The sequence below is a fragment of the Rhagoletis pomonella genome, unplaced genomic scaffold (genome assembly GCF_013731165.1).
Source record: "Rhagoletis pomonella isolate Grant_MI unplaced genomic scaffold, Rhpom_1.0 Rhpom_scaffold_00003, whole genome shotgun sequence".
Lineage (NCBI taxonomy): Eukaryota > Metazoa > Arthropoda > Insecta > Diptera > Tephritidae > Rhagoletis > Rhagoletis pomonella.
The window spans coordinates 27,502,192-27,519,181 of record NW_023458557.1 but is presented as its reverse complement, the minus strand read 5'-3'; the positions used below and the strand labels follow the sequence as shown (position 1 = coordinate 27,519,181).

At 38.0% G+C, this 16,990-nt stretch overlaps 2 protein-coding genes across 5 annotated transcripts; both read left to right on the top strand.

Moving 5' to 3' along the window:
* Nucleotides 1-367: 367 nt before the first annotated feature.
* Nucleotides 368-3,037, top strand: LOC118736527 (protein ALP1-like). 2 transcript variants are annotated; one of them, XR_004992711.1, is made up of 4 exons: nt 368-557; nt 622-856; nt 917-1,815; nt 2,480-3,037. XR_004992711.1 is itself a non-coding variant. In XM_036466590.1 (2 exons), the coding sequence occupies exons 1-2, from the start codon at nt 1,420-1,422 to the stop codon at nt 2,555-2,557; spliced, it is 474 nt and encodes a 157-aa protein (XP_036322483.1). In that variant the 5' UTR covers nt 1,251-1,419; the 3' UTR covers nt 2,558-3,037. The 2 variants fall into 2 exon arrangements, 1 of the variants encoding a protein (XP_036322483.1); XM_036466590.1 differs by lacking the exons at nt 368-557; nt 622-856 and having other exon boundaries at nt 1,251-1,815.
* A 9,776-nt stretch (nt 3,038-12,813) lies between these two features.
* On the top strand, nt 12,814-15,072 carry LOC118735110 (putative nuclease HARBI1). Of its 3 annotated transcripts, XM_036464728.1 has the most exons (4): nt 12,818-13,093; nt 13,164-13,447; nt 14,451-14,636; nt 14,712-15,072. In XM_036464728.1, the coding sequence occupies exons 2-4, from the start codon at nt 13,183-13,185 to the stop codon at nt 15,023-15,025; spliced, it is 765 nt and encodes a 254-aa protein (XP_036320621.1). In that variant the 5' UTR covers nt 12,818-13,093; nt 13,164-13,182; the 3' UTR covers nt 15,026-15,072. The 3 variants fall into 3 exon arrangements, 2 of the variants coding, with proteins under 2 accessions (XP_036320620.1, XP_036320621.1); XM_036464727.1 differs by having other exon boundaries at nt 12,814-13,093; nt 14,451-15,072; XR_004992510.1 differs by lacking the exons at nt 12,818-13,093; nt 13,164-13,447 and adding an exon at nt 13,959-14,076 and having other exon boundaries at nt 14,451-15,072.
* Nucleotides 15,073-16,990: the final 1,918 nt, after the last annotated feature.

Genomic DNA, 16,990 nt, shown 5'->3' with positions numbered 1-16,990 from the left:
GTCTTTCTTCGCCGTCAACTATGTTAAGAGTCTTTATTCGCTGAAGTTTTTTTATGCGCCCTTTTTCGCGGTCAACTTTTGAGCTCGCGCCTTTATTCGTGTCTAGTGACGATATGTATATCACATGATAAATTCTTCTTTTTCCTTAAATCGTATAACTAAAAAAGGTTTTTCATTACCTAACACAATAAATTCATTTTGTCCTTAAAAATAAGCCAAAATATCACATAATTCATTTCAATACTTAGCTTAAAACTTAAAAATATCACAATACAAATTAAAAAAGTGCATATCAAAATTTCCTTAAGTCTAATTAAACACAAAATAGAAAATACAGAAATTTAGAAAAAAATATTTAAAGAAGTCAGTTCCTATTAACAAATTTTTCATCATAAAGATGATGACGGCGACTATGTTGGTGGACGATGACGATATTTTGTAGAAAGATGAATACTAGTGGCATTTTTTTGTAAGCGAGCGTTACTCGTCAACAAAACGTACATTTCTTTATTGAAGCTTGAAAATCAAAACAAAATGAGCGATTCCAAGATTCTTTGGTAAATTTTTAATTAACTAAAAAAAATTTAGTAAAAAATTACATTCTATATGTAATATTTGTAGGTTGTGTCTCTGCTCTTGGATGAGCGAAGTGAATTGCGCCTCAATAGACAGGAAGAAGTTGTGAATGAACTTTTGGATGGCGTTTTTGCAAGCTCCAGCTCTTCTGAAGACTCGGAAGGCGAAACCGAGGACCACCCCAAGTGCAACAATTTTGAAGCGACTCTCGATGCCATGGGTGGGAGTGATTTTAAGATGCACATGAGACTGAAACGCGTGACGGTGGAATACCTCATAAGTAATATCCAAAAATTTATTGAAATAACTACTTAACTACAAGAGTCCGTATTATTTTCAGTGAGGTACTCGCAATCTAACTATGTTCCTGACCCATCTGGCGGATGAAGAAAACCGGTTACGGCCAAAAAGTCTCCTTATATGTATATCTGATACGTGAGCAACACAGTGACCTTTAGACAACTTGGAAATTTGTTTGGGGTATCTGTCAGCGGCATAGTCAACAGTTCAGCGTGTTACTGGATTTTTAATTTCCATTAGGAATGAACACATCAAGTGGCCAGAAGGACATTATTTAAATGCAAATGTGGACAAATTTTACCAGAAAAAAACGCATTCCTGGCGTGATTGGTGCGATCGATTGCACGCATATTGTAATTAATAGACCAAAAGTACAAAAGGAAATGTACTTTAATCGGAAAAGAACATACAGTGCTTCAAGCTGTAGTCGATGCTAACAAAAAGTTCATCGATATAACTTGTGGAGAGCCAGGGTCGCTTCATGATTATAGAGTGCTAACAAGATCCAAACTCTTTCAGGACGCAGAAAATCATTATGAGGAAATGTTTCCAAATTCATATTTCATCATCGGCGACTCAGCCTATCCGTCAACGAAATGGCTGGTGTCACCTTTCAAAGACTATGGAATTTTAAATGAATCCCAGCGAAAATTTAACGAAATACATTCTTCTACAAGAATGGTAGTTGAAAACGCCTTTGGGTTGCTTAAAGGGCGATTTCGTCGACTTTTGAGGTTTACAGAGCAAACCGACTTGAAAGTGATAACCAACATCGTAGTCAGCGCATGTGTTTTGCATAATATTTGCATCTCTTTTGATGACTTATGTGTTATCGACGAACTATATGAAGCGATTGCCTTTGCTCAAGAAGAACAACAAGATGAGTCTAATCTGAATGAAACGCTTGACAGGAGGCAAAATCTTTTTAATTATTTAAGAGTAAGTATTAAGAGTATTATTTAAGTAAGCCATGATATGTTTATTACATTTTCAGATAAAAACGTTGAAAAAATATATTTCATTACTTTTCTTTACATCTAGGAACACAAATTTTTATAAGAATATATCGTCACTAGAGACGAATAAAGGCGCGCTAGTGTTTCGAGGGCGAAAAAAGACGCATAAAAAAAAATGTACGAAAAAAGGCGCTTAATAAAAACTTCGGCGAAGAAAGACGCGTGACCTACTTGACGGCTAAGAAAGACGCGTAATCATAGATTTATACTTGGCCAAGGACTGTCACTTCCGCATTATTCGCCAAAAACTCTTTACGGAATGTACATACTATTACAACCGCAAACATAGTTGACCGCGAAAATAAGTTTACGCGTTCTTCTTCGCCGTCACTATGTTAAGAGTCTTTCTTCGCTGAAGTTTTTTTATGCGCCCGTTTTCGCGGTCAACTTTTGAGCTCGCGCCTTTATTCGTGTCTAGTGACGATATGTATATCACATGATAATTTCTTCTTTTTCCTTAAATCGTATAACTAAAAAAGGTTTATCATTACCTAACACAATAAATTCATTTTCTCCTTAAAAATAAGCCAAAATATCACATAATTCATTCATTCATTTCTTCTTTCTTCATTTCTTCTTCACTTCAGCCTCCAACTATTTTAACTCCAATTTTACTGGTAATACAGTTCTCGAGCAGAACGCTTTTTTCGTCCCACTGGAGCTGAAGAAGAAGCAGCTTCTAGTGGTGGTGTTCACCGATTGTAAATGTGGCGATGACGAAGGGCTTTCCATCGTCGATGGTGAAGCCAGAGATGAAATTGACGATGTTGGCGACGGTGATGGTACAGGTGGCGGCACGTCTACCGACACCATCTCAAATGATCTGAAGCCCACGTGGACGGTGTGGTCATTTGAAATGATAGGAGTGTTTCCAAAGATTTCGTCCACCAGCTCCATATAAGCAGCAATACATGGGCTGGCACCTGTGCCGCGGAGGCCGCTCTGAATCCTAAAAGTATGATTTATTAATTAAGTTCATTGTTTTTTTTTTTTGTATATATAACCTACGGTGATCCCCAAGGACACTATGTCTTCCAAAACATTGGCGTAAGCGACCCTCTTCCTTTTGAAATGCTCAAATTCAGCTTTCCGGGCAAGATAGCACCTTAAAAATCCCACTGTCTCCTCACGGGACCATTTTCTTCGCTTCCTATCTTGATATCTAAAATTTAAATAAAGTTTTAATTCTCAATTTAACAAAAACTCTGCAGAGTAATTTTACTTAAGCTTGCTCCATTTTGTTTCGTTTTGTTTATGTATCTATAAAAAGAAAACGAATTTGACGTTTGCATGAAATTTTCCCAAGGATTTTTCAACAGTTCATTCACAATAGAGCTGCTTTTTCACTTAACAGCACTACGCATCGGGTTGCGTATTTTTAACCGACCTGGCTGAACTCGGATAAATAGCCGAGTTTGTGTTGTTGCTTTGCATGTATTTCGTTACTTTACCGAGTGTTTTTTTGTCACTCGTTTACAAAAAAATACACCTAGTGTTGATGGACGATACTGATGAATAATTTTGATGGACGACAAATACGAAGACGGCGACTAATTTGATGGACGATTACCATGAAGACTAAGGGCCGGTTACTCAATGTCTGGTTAACACTAATCTCCGTTTAAACATCATTATCGACGTGTTCGGCTCCATGCATATAACATGGAGTCGGTAACGTCGATAACAATGTTTTACCGGAGATTAGTGTTAACCAGACATTGAGTAACCGGCCCTAAGATTTTACCAATTTACATTATTACAATGCGAATTTAAAATGTATGTAGGTGTTTTTTGTATGTTTCAAATTGGTGCATTTTGCACCCGCTGCTTTGCTCGTCAAAATTGGAATACTTTTTACCAAACGAAATACTACTGACTACGACAGGGTTGCACTCTAGCGATCAGTTGTGGCAAATATTCAACAGTCCACCTCTTCCACAGCCGGTCCTTTAAATTTTGTGCGATGCACCACTTTTCTTCTGGGCTAGGCGTTTGCGGTGAGTTAAGACAGCCTAACAGAAACGGTGTGAGATGGGCTATCGGCAACTGACCCATAAGCAGAACTGCTGGCTTTGCGTTGGTATGAATGCACATAGAACACTCCCTCTTGACTAACTTTAGCAGAGCACGCGCACGAGGCACCCAAAATCTTTGTGGCATTTCGTTGATTGTGAGACTGTCGTTCTGGTGGTGAAGCTGGCAGTGATATTTCGAGACATGTCACGTAGTGATTTTGTGGCAGGATAACCGGGCGCCTGGCTGTAATCAGAATGCAATAAGCAGCATCAATTCTCCCGTTTACCTTCAGCAAATCATCGACGTCTATAAAAGGCGTTAGCTGATATAGAGAGCTCGACTTCGGCAGACAACCCTTGTTCTTAATGGCTTGGATTTCATCTGCAAATGACTCGAACTGAATGCGGCGAATTATGTTATTTTCAGCGGCTGCGAGTTCAGCAGAGCTCAAATCTCCACTTCGGCGATCATGTGACTTCGCGTTATGACCAAAACGTAGCACCCAAGCAACGACTCTAATTATCTTACAAATGACGAAAAATTACCAAAATTGATTGGATACTGTATTCACAATGATGACACTCGTTTCGCAACTTCCTCTAGTGCACATTCATCTGACGTCAGTTCTGGGATTGCCTGTGGCCAGCTTGATGCGTCCTCCCGAAGGAACTCTGGTCCTGCAAACCACCTCGATGTCATGCTATATTCAAATGACGTAGATGCTCGTGTTGCTTCGTCTGCGACATTTAATGACGTTGGGATCCAGCGCCATTGTTTTATAGATGTCGTGCTTAATATTTCGGCTACTCGAAACGCTACAAACTGTTTGTAGCTCCTACTTGTAGAGCGAATCCACAGTACGACCGTTCTGGAATCGCTCCAAAACGTCGTGCTATTCACTTTAAAGTCGTGGCAGCGCTCGAGGGACTCCCTCAGACGGCAACCCAAAACTGCAGCTTGTAACTGAAGGCGAGGCATTGTCAAACCTTTTAGTGGCGCACACCTTGCCTTGGCGCACACCATAGAAACATCAACTTTATCGTGTTTTTTAACACGTAGGTATGCAACAGCAGCATAAGCTGAGGCGCTGGCGTCAACAAAAATATGCAGCTGGATATCATCAGCGACTAACTACATTTTTGAGTAACGCCGTGGTACCGAAAGACGTTTGACGGACTGGGCGTTCCTCCACCACTTAGACCACCGCTCTACCAATTCGTTCGGAATAGCGTCATCCCGCTGCACACCAATTTTCCACAGCTCTTGCACCAGCAATTTTGGGCATATCGTGTTATTTGCTAATAGGCCGAATGGGTCGTACATCGACATTACTATCCCCAACAGTTCTCGCTTGCTTGGGGGTCATATGCCGTTAAGAACGTCTTGAGCAATGTTATGGAATCGAAAATGGAATTCTAGCCCGTCGCTAGCGTTGTTCCAGAACATTCCAAGAACCTTCTCTGTTGTTGCTTGACGCTTCATTCTCATGATGGCTTTGCCCGCAGATCCGCATTCACCATTCAGTTTATGTTGTACCGATTTGTTGTTGGATATGTGACTAGCAACTGTGCCTGCAACTGCAGCTGCGTCGAAAACAATGCGAAGCTTCTGCGGCTTGTGAGGGTTGGTGACACCGAAATAGGGGGACACCATGTCGTGGACCCACGCGGTCGGCTTCAACAGACGTCAACTGCTTTGCATATCCCTTGTCAACGTACTTCGTAATCTCTCTGTTATAGCTGTCGACGAATATGGCATCTCTCTGCATGCGTGACTCGATGTTGAGCAGACGGTGTTTGGCCATTACATAGCTTTGCGGAAGATTGACCCTCTCTTCCCGCCAAAGCAACCCAACTTCATACCTCTGGCCGAGGTCTCTGGTGGTTTCGGCCAATACTTTTCTGGCACGCTGTGTGCATTCTGCCTCCAAGGCAACGTTGCTCATGACCACGAAATTCTCCACTGAAAAGTATTCCTCCACAAGTTTGTTCAACTGACGTAAAGCATCGGATTTACGAACATACAGAACCCTAGGCATGGCAGCAGTTTCGTGGCAATGTGGTCCGTATACAACCCAGCCCAACTTTGTATTGATAGCGACTGGCTGATTGTACCTGGCTGCGACTGCTTTGATTGGCACACTTAAATGGCAGTTGTCCAAACCAAGTAACAGAACAGGCTTTACTTCGGCGTAACTTTCCACCGGTAGTTCTCTTAGATGCACGTCCTCGGACTTGTTGAACTATTGCCTCGGGAAATTGAGGCCTTTGATGGTAGGTATACTTTTCAGAGAGTAATTGCGACCATTTACACGTCTGACATCTAACGACACTATTTTCGAATACTCTGTAGTTTGGCTACCTCCATACCATTGCAGTGAAAGTGGCATGGCACTTCCTTTCAAACGGAAAAACTACATCCTCATTCAGCAGCGACACGGATGACCCTTCGTCAAACATGGCGTGTACTTCTACACTTCCATGCGGGCCAATCAGAATAACAGGCAAAATTTTAAAAAGACTTACTTCCTTTTCTCGGCGGCAGTTAAAGACGCGTTCACGTTCAGCATTCGATTGTGACAACAGACGATTGGATTGCTGAAGCAGTTGATGGTGCATGTTTTGCGATGGCGTCAGTCGGATAAACCATGACCTGGTTTTAGGCACCCGAACAAAACGATTTTGCTTGACAAACTCCCACCTGGCTTCGCAGTCCAGCAATTCAAATTTTCGACAAGATGTTAAGACGTGTGACTGGACACAGCAAAGACACAGAGGTTGCTCCTCACTGCTATACATGACCCGATGTACTGGACCTCCGCTTGACATTGACTGACGACTGGAATTTATATTTTGTTGCAGCGTTCAGATCAGGCCGACCAAAGTTGAATTGCAACTCCTCCATCACCTTTGGTATGTCGTCTAGGTACATAAGCATGGAAGTAACCGGTCGATTAGCATTACCCTGTAACGCTTTCTGCAGACGCATGAGGTTCTGTCTGTTGCCATACCCGAAATCAGCAGTGGTGTCGATGTAGTTGGCGATAAATAGTGGCCAATTATCTGGATTACCATCAAATGCTAGCAACGGGAATAGCTTAGCGGCAGACCCTTCAATAAACGCCAACACATTTGATGGTGGGGGAATCGGAGGCTGAGCTGCGGGCCGAGGCCATTGCGGTACACCTTGCGTTAACTGTTGATGTGAAAGCGGTATGTCTGCCAAAATATTATTGGTAGCCGACCCTTCTGTAAACGCCGGAGGCTGTGCTGCAGGCGGTGCCAATAGCTAGCTGTGGATTCGAAGGCGGTACGTTTAAGTTGACGTCATTGTTTGCTGAGTGTATCTTCATTCGCTGGCGGAGTTTCTGTAATTCTGGTTGACTGCGGCTGGTTTCATTGTGCAATTTCTGCACGCTGGCTCTAAGTGCGGTAATACTTGCCACAAGCGAAGTTTCATCGCTTCCAACGTTTACCTGTGCCTGCGTTGTGGTATCCAGCGCCCCGATGTTCTCAGCAGTCGCATCTACATCAGAATCTGAATTAATGGAATCAGCGTCCGCGGCATTTGGGGTTCCGTTTGCCTGACTTCTCGTGAACATAGTTACGAGGCGATGCAATTCGGTATTATGTGCTTAACAATATGTTCGGCGAAATATAAGTTTTATTTTTAGGCATGCAAGCAATAGTTCTACACAGCGTTGAAAAAAATAAAATTGCGAATTTAATGCCCTAACGAACGGCGAATGTTAACCGCAAGGCGTAACGGAATACTCATGTAACAAATGGTACATAAAACTCTACAGCACGGCAACGGTAGATTACAATTAAACAAAAAATAGTTTATGAAGCGGCAAATTTCTAATCATCTATAGCTGCAACTTCCAAAATAACGGTTTCGAGCTCATGCCCGGCAACGCACACATACACGCAAACAGCATGTAACACGAAATATTTTTGATGGTTGAAAAATGCAGTGATCGATTCGTTAAATCTGGCTTAAAATAAAATAATTTATTGTAATTCCCCCCTGCCTTATATTTAGATTTGTTATCATTTCATCATTCCTAAATACCTAACTTATAAGTGCGACGAAATGGTATCAGCTATTTCGCTACCGCTCTAATTCTGTTAAAGTAGGCGAAATGGCAGGGCGAACGGTGAACGACGGCATCGCCAATTCGGCGGACTTCGCCGTTCGTCGGGTATTGTGTTAAAAGCATAATTTTGATGGACAATAAATACGAAGACGGCGACTAATTTGATGGACGATTACCATGAAGACTTATACGATGTTTCCACACTTCGTAATTCGCTCTCTAAGTAATGCGATAAGTAATTCGTGAATTACCCTGTTTCCACGCCACACATTAGTAATTCGTTTGGCAGCTCTAGTTCTTGTTCATGTTCTTCGCTATTTATTATTACTTTGTGTACTGCAAATTTCGAAGATGGAGCTAAAATTTAAGTTATCATCAACAATTTTAATTTATATAGAGAATATTTTATTAATATTATTCTATAAGTAGAAAAAGTGCCAGCAAATGGGACCACGCCGGTGAAAACTTCGATATATCTTCGATAAATATTAGAGAAGGCACCGATTCGTTCGTCATTCGCATGGTAATTCGATCTGAATTACCTACAAATGAGGTAATTCGCTCTCAAAATTTTGTATGGGGAATTACGTAATTCGGAAGGTAATTGGCAAGGCGAATGACGAATGGAAGAGCGAATTACGAATGAGAGAGCGAATTACGAATTGTGAAAACGCTGTATAAGGCTATCTGCACACTTGTCGTCCAATCATATTGCGTTATCGTCTTGCCCTGAATTTTTGAGACGAGTAGATGCATTTCAAAGGAGATCTGCACACTTGTCGTTATCGGCTAGTTATCGGAAAATCGTAGAAGATGCATAAACGGATAAGTACGGCACTGTCGTTTGCTAATCGTTGTGCACGCATTGTTTGTTTACATTTTATGGGGAAAAATTAGTGAAAAAATTTATGTTTGCATTAAAATTAGTACTTTTTTCATAAAATCTGTGGAAATTATTAAAAGTGGATAATTGCATTAAAATTCAATAAATGTGACGTTTTAACTATAAAATATGACGAAATTGTAAAAAGTCTCTGTGTGCATGCACAAAACACATTTCAGGAAAAGAAAAGAAGAGATATTACTGAAAACTGATGTTTAGAATTGGTGCAGCACAGTCTATATTTAAAAAATTGCAGGTTTTTGTAAATATTTCGCGAAAATGTCAACCAACCACCAGAAAATACCTGCTCCAAGTGAATTTTTAGAAGCCAATTGAATTGAAATATCACGACCGAGTGTGCGAAAGTGTAGTCGTCATGTAATCGTTGCATCATGATTGTGACGATGAAGATGAAAGGCTAAGATTTTACCAATTTATATTATTACAACGCGAATTTAAAATATATATACGTGTTTTTTGTATTTCTCAAATTGTTGCAGTTTGCACCCGCTGCTTTGCTTTGGAATACTTTTTGCCAAACGGTGAACGGTATTTTATATGTATGCATGGTGGTATGCATGTTTGTCGATTTCATTTTCTCCTTCCCATCCTTCGAAGTCGAAATACTACTGACTACGACAGGGTTGCACTCTAGCGATCAGTGTTGTGCAACGACATGGGATCTGGCCGCAGCACATTTCCTGATAAATCAGGACGTCTGATCACCCCAGTTACGACAGTACGCAGAATGCGAAAAGGGTTTAAAATCTGACAGTAACTTTATTTACCGGTTTTGTTGCCAGCGCAAAATATGCATTTTAAACAGTATTAAAAATATTGAACCAATTAAAACTGGCCTGGCAGAACATGTTTTGTTGGGAAAACATATTTTAAAAGAAAATAATTTTATATTAGTCGCTTCTAAATTGAAACGCAACCGCTTAAATATTTTAAACAATTTAGAATCTATGTACATTCATTTACATAAGAAAAACAATGTAAATCGTGACGTAGGTCGACATTTCTCTTCTCAATTCTAAAGTGAATTAGCGTGTTTGTATTTATATATTGGTCTCTCCTTCTTCCGTTTAAAACATTCACGTCATATTTTGATGGAACAAGTGCAGAATACGTATATTTCTCAAAAAAAAAAAAAAAATTGAGGAATTTATACAGATAACAACGACATAATTTGTTTTTAGGGGAAACAAAAACTGTAAGTTTAAGTCAAGGTCAAAAGTAAAAAAATAAAATTCTTCAAACTTGAATATCTCGTAAACTATTTTAGATATTTCAAGGACGTTTATTTCACTAAAAAATCTCTCTCCTTAAAAAAACTAATTTTTCTTGAAAAATGGAGTGTTTTTCTAAAAAAAATGCGTGTGTAACACCGTACACATGATATAAGTGAAACTTCTTAAAAAAGGTGTGAGTACCAGGTATATACTCACGAAATTGGATGTGTAAACAATCTTTACGGTTCGGCAAACCATTAGGCGATTGAGATACATACATAGGTTTGGTTAGAAATCAAACAATAATTTCATTTCATCTTATTAATTTTCTGATATACATATAATTTATTCGTTCATTTTCCGGTAACACCACCTTATATGAATTCGCGCTTCTAGCATCCATAGGACAGGGTTGTAATGGAAGTAATTGCATGTTTAACAAATAAATGAAAATGTTTATAGTGCAATCAATAGATCCTTACGAATTCGCCATTACCAAGGCACTAAGTAACGTAGGCACTTTTGTTTGAAAAATGCATTTATTTAAGTTGAAGGAATACAAATTCCTTCGTTCGGCATTTATTCATACTCGCTTTCTATCTTCCAAGGCGAATTCATATATTCTTATCACGAATTCATATATTCATGTGGTAGCAAGAGTGTAAAAACATAAAATTACCTTATAAATTAAAAGCATAAGTATCACATGTATGCGTAGTCCAATTCACGAAATCATTTCATCGATCTGAGTAAAAACTAAGGTGCGTATTCATAGTCCATCAACTAAGTCGAAACTAACAAAGTTGCAACTTAAATTTAAGTACCAACTTAAAATTTACCTCTAATCATAGTCGCATTTCGGACTTCTACTAAGTAGTTTCGACTTAGTTTACGATATAGCAAAACGAGTGTGAAAATGTATCGATTTTTCTTTACGATATTTTGGAAAAATTACGTTTTTATTAAATAATGTCAAGTTTGATCATCCGCTTATGTAATTTTTATTTTAATTGCATGATTATGCAAAGGAATAAGGTATCATTTTCTTGTTAGTTGTGTGAAATAGCCAGAACAACCGCAATGATGTGAAGTCGATGTTTATCGAAAGCATGCTGTGAAACATACAAATAGTATATATCTAAATATTATGCACAAATTTACTTTAAAAGAACTAGCGTGAAACTGACTTATTATTTGAGAATTTATCTAAACTATTCCAATTATAAAATTGTGATGTAGCTTTATTCGAATTGTAATACGCATTTAATTTCATCTTCCGATTAAAATGGATCGATCTTTGTAAATTTTAATTGGAGATTATTCAATATTATCAAAATCACCCTCTACCAACTTAATTTTTACATATTTCGTCTGTTTTCCCTTAATTTGATAAAATACTTCTTCCTAGTTACGACCTAGTTGCAGCTGCAGACGAAACTAAATTTTAAGTTGGTACTTAGCCAGAAAAGTCGAAACTAAGGCGACTATGAATAGCTTTAGTTGTGACTTAGAATAGTTTCGACTTAGTTGAGTACAGTATATTTTGCTTAGCTGCACATCATTCTTTGCACGAAAAACTTGTGCACGTAACCGAAAAAGGCACTTAAGCGAATTTTCTTTACTACTTCAATGAGGAAGGTATCCGAATCCCTATAAAACCAAATATTGGCGGAGCCCTTACCATGTAGAAATTACTGCAAGCGAAATTTTTACCGATTGCTATCTAATTATCTATATAACTACATAAATAGCCATTTTCATTGTTCTGCGAGATGAGCAAAATAGGGCCAGTGCAGGTAAACGTAATACTTTCATTGATAATTGATACTAGTCGCACAATTTTTAAGGCAGGTATCGCCAATGTGCACGTATGTTGAATGCATCTATAGGAGCAGTTTCCTTATAAATTTTAAAAATAATGCCTCTGATGCGCATTTTGAGGTAGGTATCTTAAATGTGCACTTAAGCATAGAGGCAGCAAAGCAAAATATACTGTACTAAATATGACTATGAATATGCGCCTAAGGGCCGATTCTCAATGTCTGGTTAACACTAATCTCCGGTTAAACATAGTTATCGACGTTACCGACTCCATGTTGTATGCATGGAGTCGAAGACGTCGATAACGATGTTTAACCGCAGATTAGTGTTAACCAGACATTGAGTAACCGGCCCTAAGTGCATAAACTCTAATTGAAATCATGAAATGGTGTTCATTCATTCAGCTTCTACTCAAACGCATGAAATGATTTCATAAATTGGCCTACGCATAATGGTAGTAAATGACAGAATGAATTACAACAAACACATCCTTTTGACATAATGCAAGCCGAAATCGTTGGTTCAAATCAATCCGCAATCAAGTTGGACGCTTTGCCCACAAACAGTGCAATTTTGAGAGCAGTCTCATTGTAAAATCTCATTTTTATAATTTCATAATTTCGACTTACATTTATAAAATTCAACGAAAGCACGTACCTATTTCGGCTGAGTTATCCATTTTCGGTTATTTATTTAGGGCCGGATTTTCAATAGACTGATAAGAGCCGAATAGCTTTTATTCAACAGATAAAAAAAATTACGTTTTTCAAAAAGCAGTTAAGTGTTATTCGCCGAATAAAAAGCTTATCCAAAGAATAAATTTATTGGGCGAATCTTTTGCCAGATAAGAGTCAAATAACCTATCTTTTTAGTTTTGACGTTTCTATTCGCGTGTTCATAAAATTTACCAAATTTACAATTTACCAAAAAATGGATCTATTTGATATTTTCGACGACTTTTTAATTGACGAGGAAGAAGAAATGTTCAGGGGTGTTATTTCCAGAAAGGAAAGAGCGGTAAATGCGAGACCTAACCGTTTTGACAATTGGGAACATGCTGATTTCATTCGAAGGTTCAGGCTTTCAAAATTTGCAGTTCAGCATCTGTTCTCATTAATTGGCCACAAAATAATCATTTAACTTCCAGGTTAGTTCATTTTTGCGTTCCCGTAAAACATGTTTAGTTATTTGTAAAAGCTAAATAAATCTTACTGCAGAAACCAAGCCGTTCCAGGAATGCTACAGCTTCTGATTACCTTACGTGTTTATGCTACAGGGAGTTTTTATATAACTTTAGGCGATTTCGCAGGCTTACATAAGTCCACAGTGTGCCAAATAATAAAGAAAGTTACTCATTCCATTGCTTCACTGAGTCCGAAGTTTATTCGTTTACCGCAAAACGAGGAAATTGTAAAAGTACAGGAAGAATTTTACGATATTGCCCGATTTCCTCGCGTAGTTGCCGCTCTTGATTGTACCCACGTAAGGATTATTTCGCCAGGTCAGTCCAATTTATATTTCTTCGCAAGGAATTTTTTTACTAGTTACATGTCCTTACCTGAAATGCAAAAGGCCGTGGCCCACATATTCACCTGAATTACAAAAGGCCATAACTAACAAAAAATCCAGAACTAACTTTCCATAATTAAAATGCATTTCATCGATACAGAGCTTTATGCAAAAATAATTGTTAGTTACGGCTTTTTACAGTTCAGGGGGCGATATATGTACATATCGCAAACCGTGTTCAAAAGAGTCACAACTCAAAATTTGGAATTTTTGAAATTATGCGCAAAAATGTACAGAGCTTTTATTTACCTTTCAGCAAAAGCTGGAGCAAATTTTTGTTATAATTTGTTAAAAGAAAAACCTAAGGTAAAGTCGCCCTTGCCCATATGATAAGCATGTGCTACGAAATAATTTTTCGCATTTTCTGACGAACGTATTATTTTGAGTTGTGACTCCTTTGAAGACGGTGTGCGATATCGACTGCTGAGTGGAAAATCGACCTATCTCGGCAGCCAGTTCAAGAACGTCCCATCTCAAAAACCTTTTAAAAACGCTCTATTTCATAATTGAAAAACTCCGTTTCTCAGAATTTGATTGAAGAATGCCATATTTCATAATTCGGTTGAAAAACGCCCTATCTCAGCTGCTGATTCAAGAACGCTTTATCTCAAAAAATTTTCATTATATGTATTTTCAACTGAGATAGACCGTTTTTAATCGGCTGCCGGGATACGTCGACATTCCACTCAGCAGTCGATATGCGGATTCCAAAACACATTAATGCAAAGCACTCAGACTTTCTTTTACTTCTAAACCATATCTACTCAGAGAGGAATTTTAGTTTTCAACTGTTGCGCAAATCGGAAAGTGTTTTAATTTTTGGGAATGAAAGAGCCTGATGCTTTGCCTTAATGCCAATGTTGTGTAATCCACCTTACATACACATCGACTTGTATATATGTATGTACTTACATATATTCATACCTATACTTCAGGTGGAGATACAGCGGAAAACTTTAGAAACAGAAAATGTTATTTCTCTATAAACGTCCAAGCTATGTGCAACGCAAGACTAAAATTTCAAAATATAGTTGCGAGATGGCCAGGATCTACCCATGATAGCATGATATTTTTGAATTCAGCGGCTAAATGGCATTTCGACAACAACAATTTCAACAATGGTATAATTCTTGCAGATAGCGGGTACTTCTTAAATAATTATTTAATTACACCTCTTACGGCGCCACAATCTCCAGCCCAGCGCCTCTACAATGAATCCCAAATAAGGACAAGGAATGTGATAGAACGTTGCTTTGGAGTATGGAAGAGACCGTTCCCAGTGCTAAGCATCGGCATGAGGTGTAAATTACCATTAGTACAAGACATAATTGTGGCATCGGCAATAATACACAATCTAGCAATCGAAATGCATGAAGAGGAGCCGCCAGTTGACCCCGAAGTAAATGTTCAGGTGGAACTAACTTGCCAAAATATGGAGTTCGTAATTTCAGATGATAGTGATACACGAAACTCATTGTTAGAATATTTCGAGTCATTAATTAGACTTTGAGTTTATTAAATAAATAGTATGTACATACATATGTATGCAAATTTTCAGTACAAAAATTCCTTTATTTTAATATGGTGCTTATCATAACTTTGCTACACTCACATTTTGACAAGAATTGACTATTCATTTTATATAAATCCAAGTACAAATATTTACGAAAGTTTGTTGGTTTCTTTTTAAATGTTGCACAAATATTGAAACTTGGATTTATACGGGTAGAATAAACTATACTTTTATAAAAAAATAATAAAATTAATAGTCCATTCTTGTCAATATGTGAGTGTAGTAAAGTTATGATAAGCCCTGTATTTGATAATGGTATTTGCCCCGATTTAGAAATTTTTGCTTAGGTTTAAATGATGCAGTTCTTCTTTACTCTTTTCTTCATTAATATAGTGAGCCATTCGAAATTCATGTTCTGATGTTTTTTGTTCCATCTCCTTTTTCTTATATTCCATTTCTTTGAGAGCCATATCTTTTTGCAGTTCTACCAATTCGATTCTTGCTTCCGTAAGGTGATCAAATTTGGACTTTTTTACATTCTCCGTCTTTTTTGGTTTCTTCAAAACAGGTGTGATTGGAGTTTTTAAGGATTGAGGAGACCACCCGTCCCAATGGTTTTCGTTATTGACTATAAAATAATATAATGAAAACACATTAATATTGCTTGCATAAAATGTAAGTGAGTCAAAATTTGTGAAGTGAGCCACCATTTTTTCAAAAGTCGAGTTTTTTGTGTGAAAATGTTTATGGTTCCAAACGCTTAAATAAAAGGTATTTAAGTTATCTTTAAATTGGCATCAATACTTTTCTGATATAAGGAAGTACTTGGAAGAACAACTCCACAGCAAACTTTTCAGGCTAGAGCTAAAAGCCTAAAAAGCTTGTAGTGGTGTTCCACTTTTAATGTCTCTCCATTTTCGCACTCGGTTTGTGTTCACCCTAAATATCCATAATCAAAAGCTGTTGGAGTAGCACTCCTTTGTGCCGGAAACTACGAACTCAGCAAAACCCCAGGCTTACCAGCGGCGCCAACGTCAACATATGCACGCAACGATTGCATCGAACACAACGCGCCAGCAATCAAAAAGGGCTCCAAGTGTTCCTAGAGAAATTCGTTGTGTAAACGTACGCATAAGTACATTTTCATGAGTTTTTTACAACCAAAGCCATGTGGATTTTCCATTGTTTAGAGAATCATTGCAACTGTTCGATATATTTTGTTCAAATAAACTATTTAAATATATATTTATTGCAATAAATAACAACTTCAATGTACATATGTATGTATTTTTGTTTTAAGTTTTGAAAAAATTTAAAAAGTCAATATATTCCATTTTAGTATGAAACCACGCAATTTCTCCAAAACAGTATTTAGGAAAGTTGAGTGTTTTATTATTCTTACGTCAGGAACAGATTATTGGTGCTATTATTGTATGTACCTACCAAGGTTTAAAAACTGATTTATTAGTATTTTTAGTTGTTTCAAATGCAAAATACTACACTCAGTAAATACGTGTAACACAATTGTTTTGGTGCTACCAAATTTTGTAAGTGAAGCTACGGTACGGTTTAGTTTTTGTACAACGATTTTGTGTTGCTATTTTTGCTAAATTTACTATATCTGTGCACTATTTTTATACCCGAGCGCACTCTTGCACAAGGGTATTATAACTTTGTTCACATAACGGTTGTTTGTAACAGGCAAAACGAATCGAGATAGATATAGACAAATGTATACATAAATGATCAGAATGAAAAGAGAAATCGATTAAGCGGTGACTGTCTGTCCGTCCGTCCGTCCGTCTGTCCGTCCGTCCGTCCGTCTGTCCGTCCGTCTGTGCACACGATAACTCGAGTAAAAATTAAGATATCTTAACGAAAATTGGTACGTGTACTTCTTTCGGGCGTAGGACGGATGGTATTGAAAATGGGCAAAATCGGACAATAACCACGCCTACCTCC

Coding starts and splice junctions, on each gene's coding strand:
- LOC118735110 (XM_036464727.1), top strand. CDS start 13,183: ATGCTACAGCTTCTGATTACCTTACGTGTTTATGCTACAGGGAGTTTT. Junction 13,448..14,450: donor CGTAAGGATTATTTCGCCAG/GTCAGTCCAATT, acceptor CCTATACTTCAG/GTGGAGATACAGCGGAAAAC.
- LOC118736527 (XM_036466590.1), top strand. CDS start 1,420: ATGTTTCCAAATTCATATTTCATCATCGGCGACTCAGCCTATCCGTCA. Junction 1,816..2,479: donor ATCTTTTTAATTATTTAAGA/GTAAGTATTAAG, acceptor TCTTCACTTCAG/CCTCCAACTATTTTAACTCC.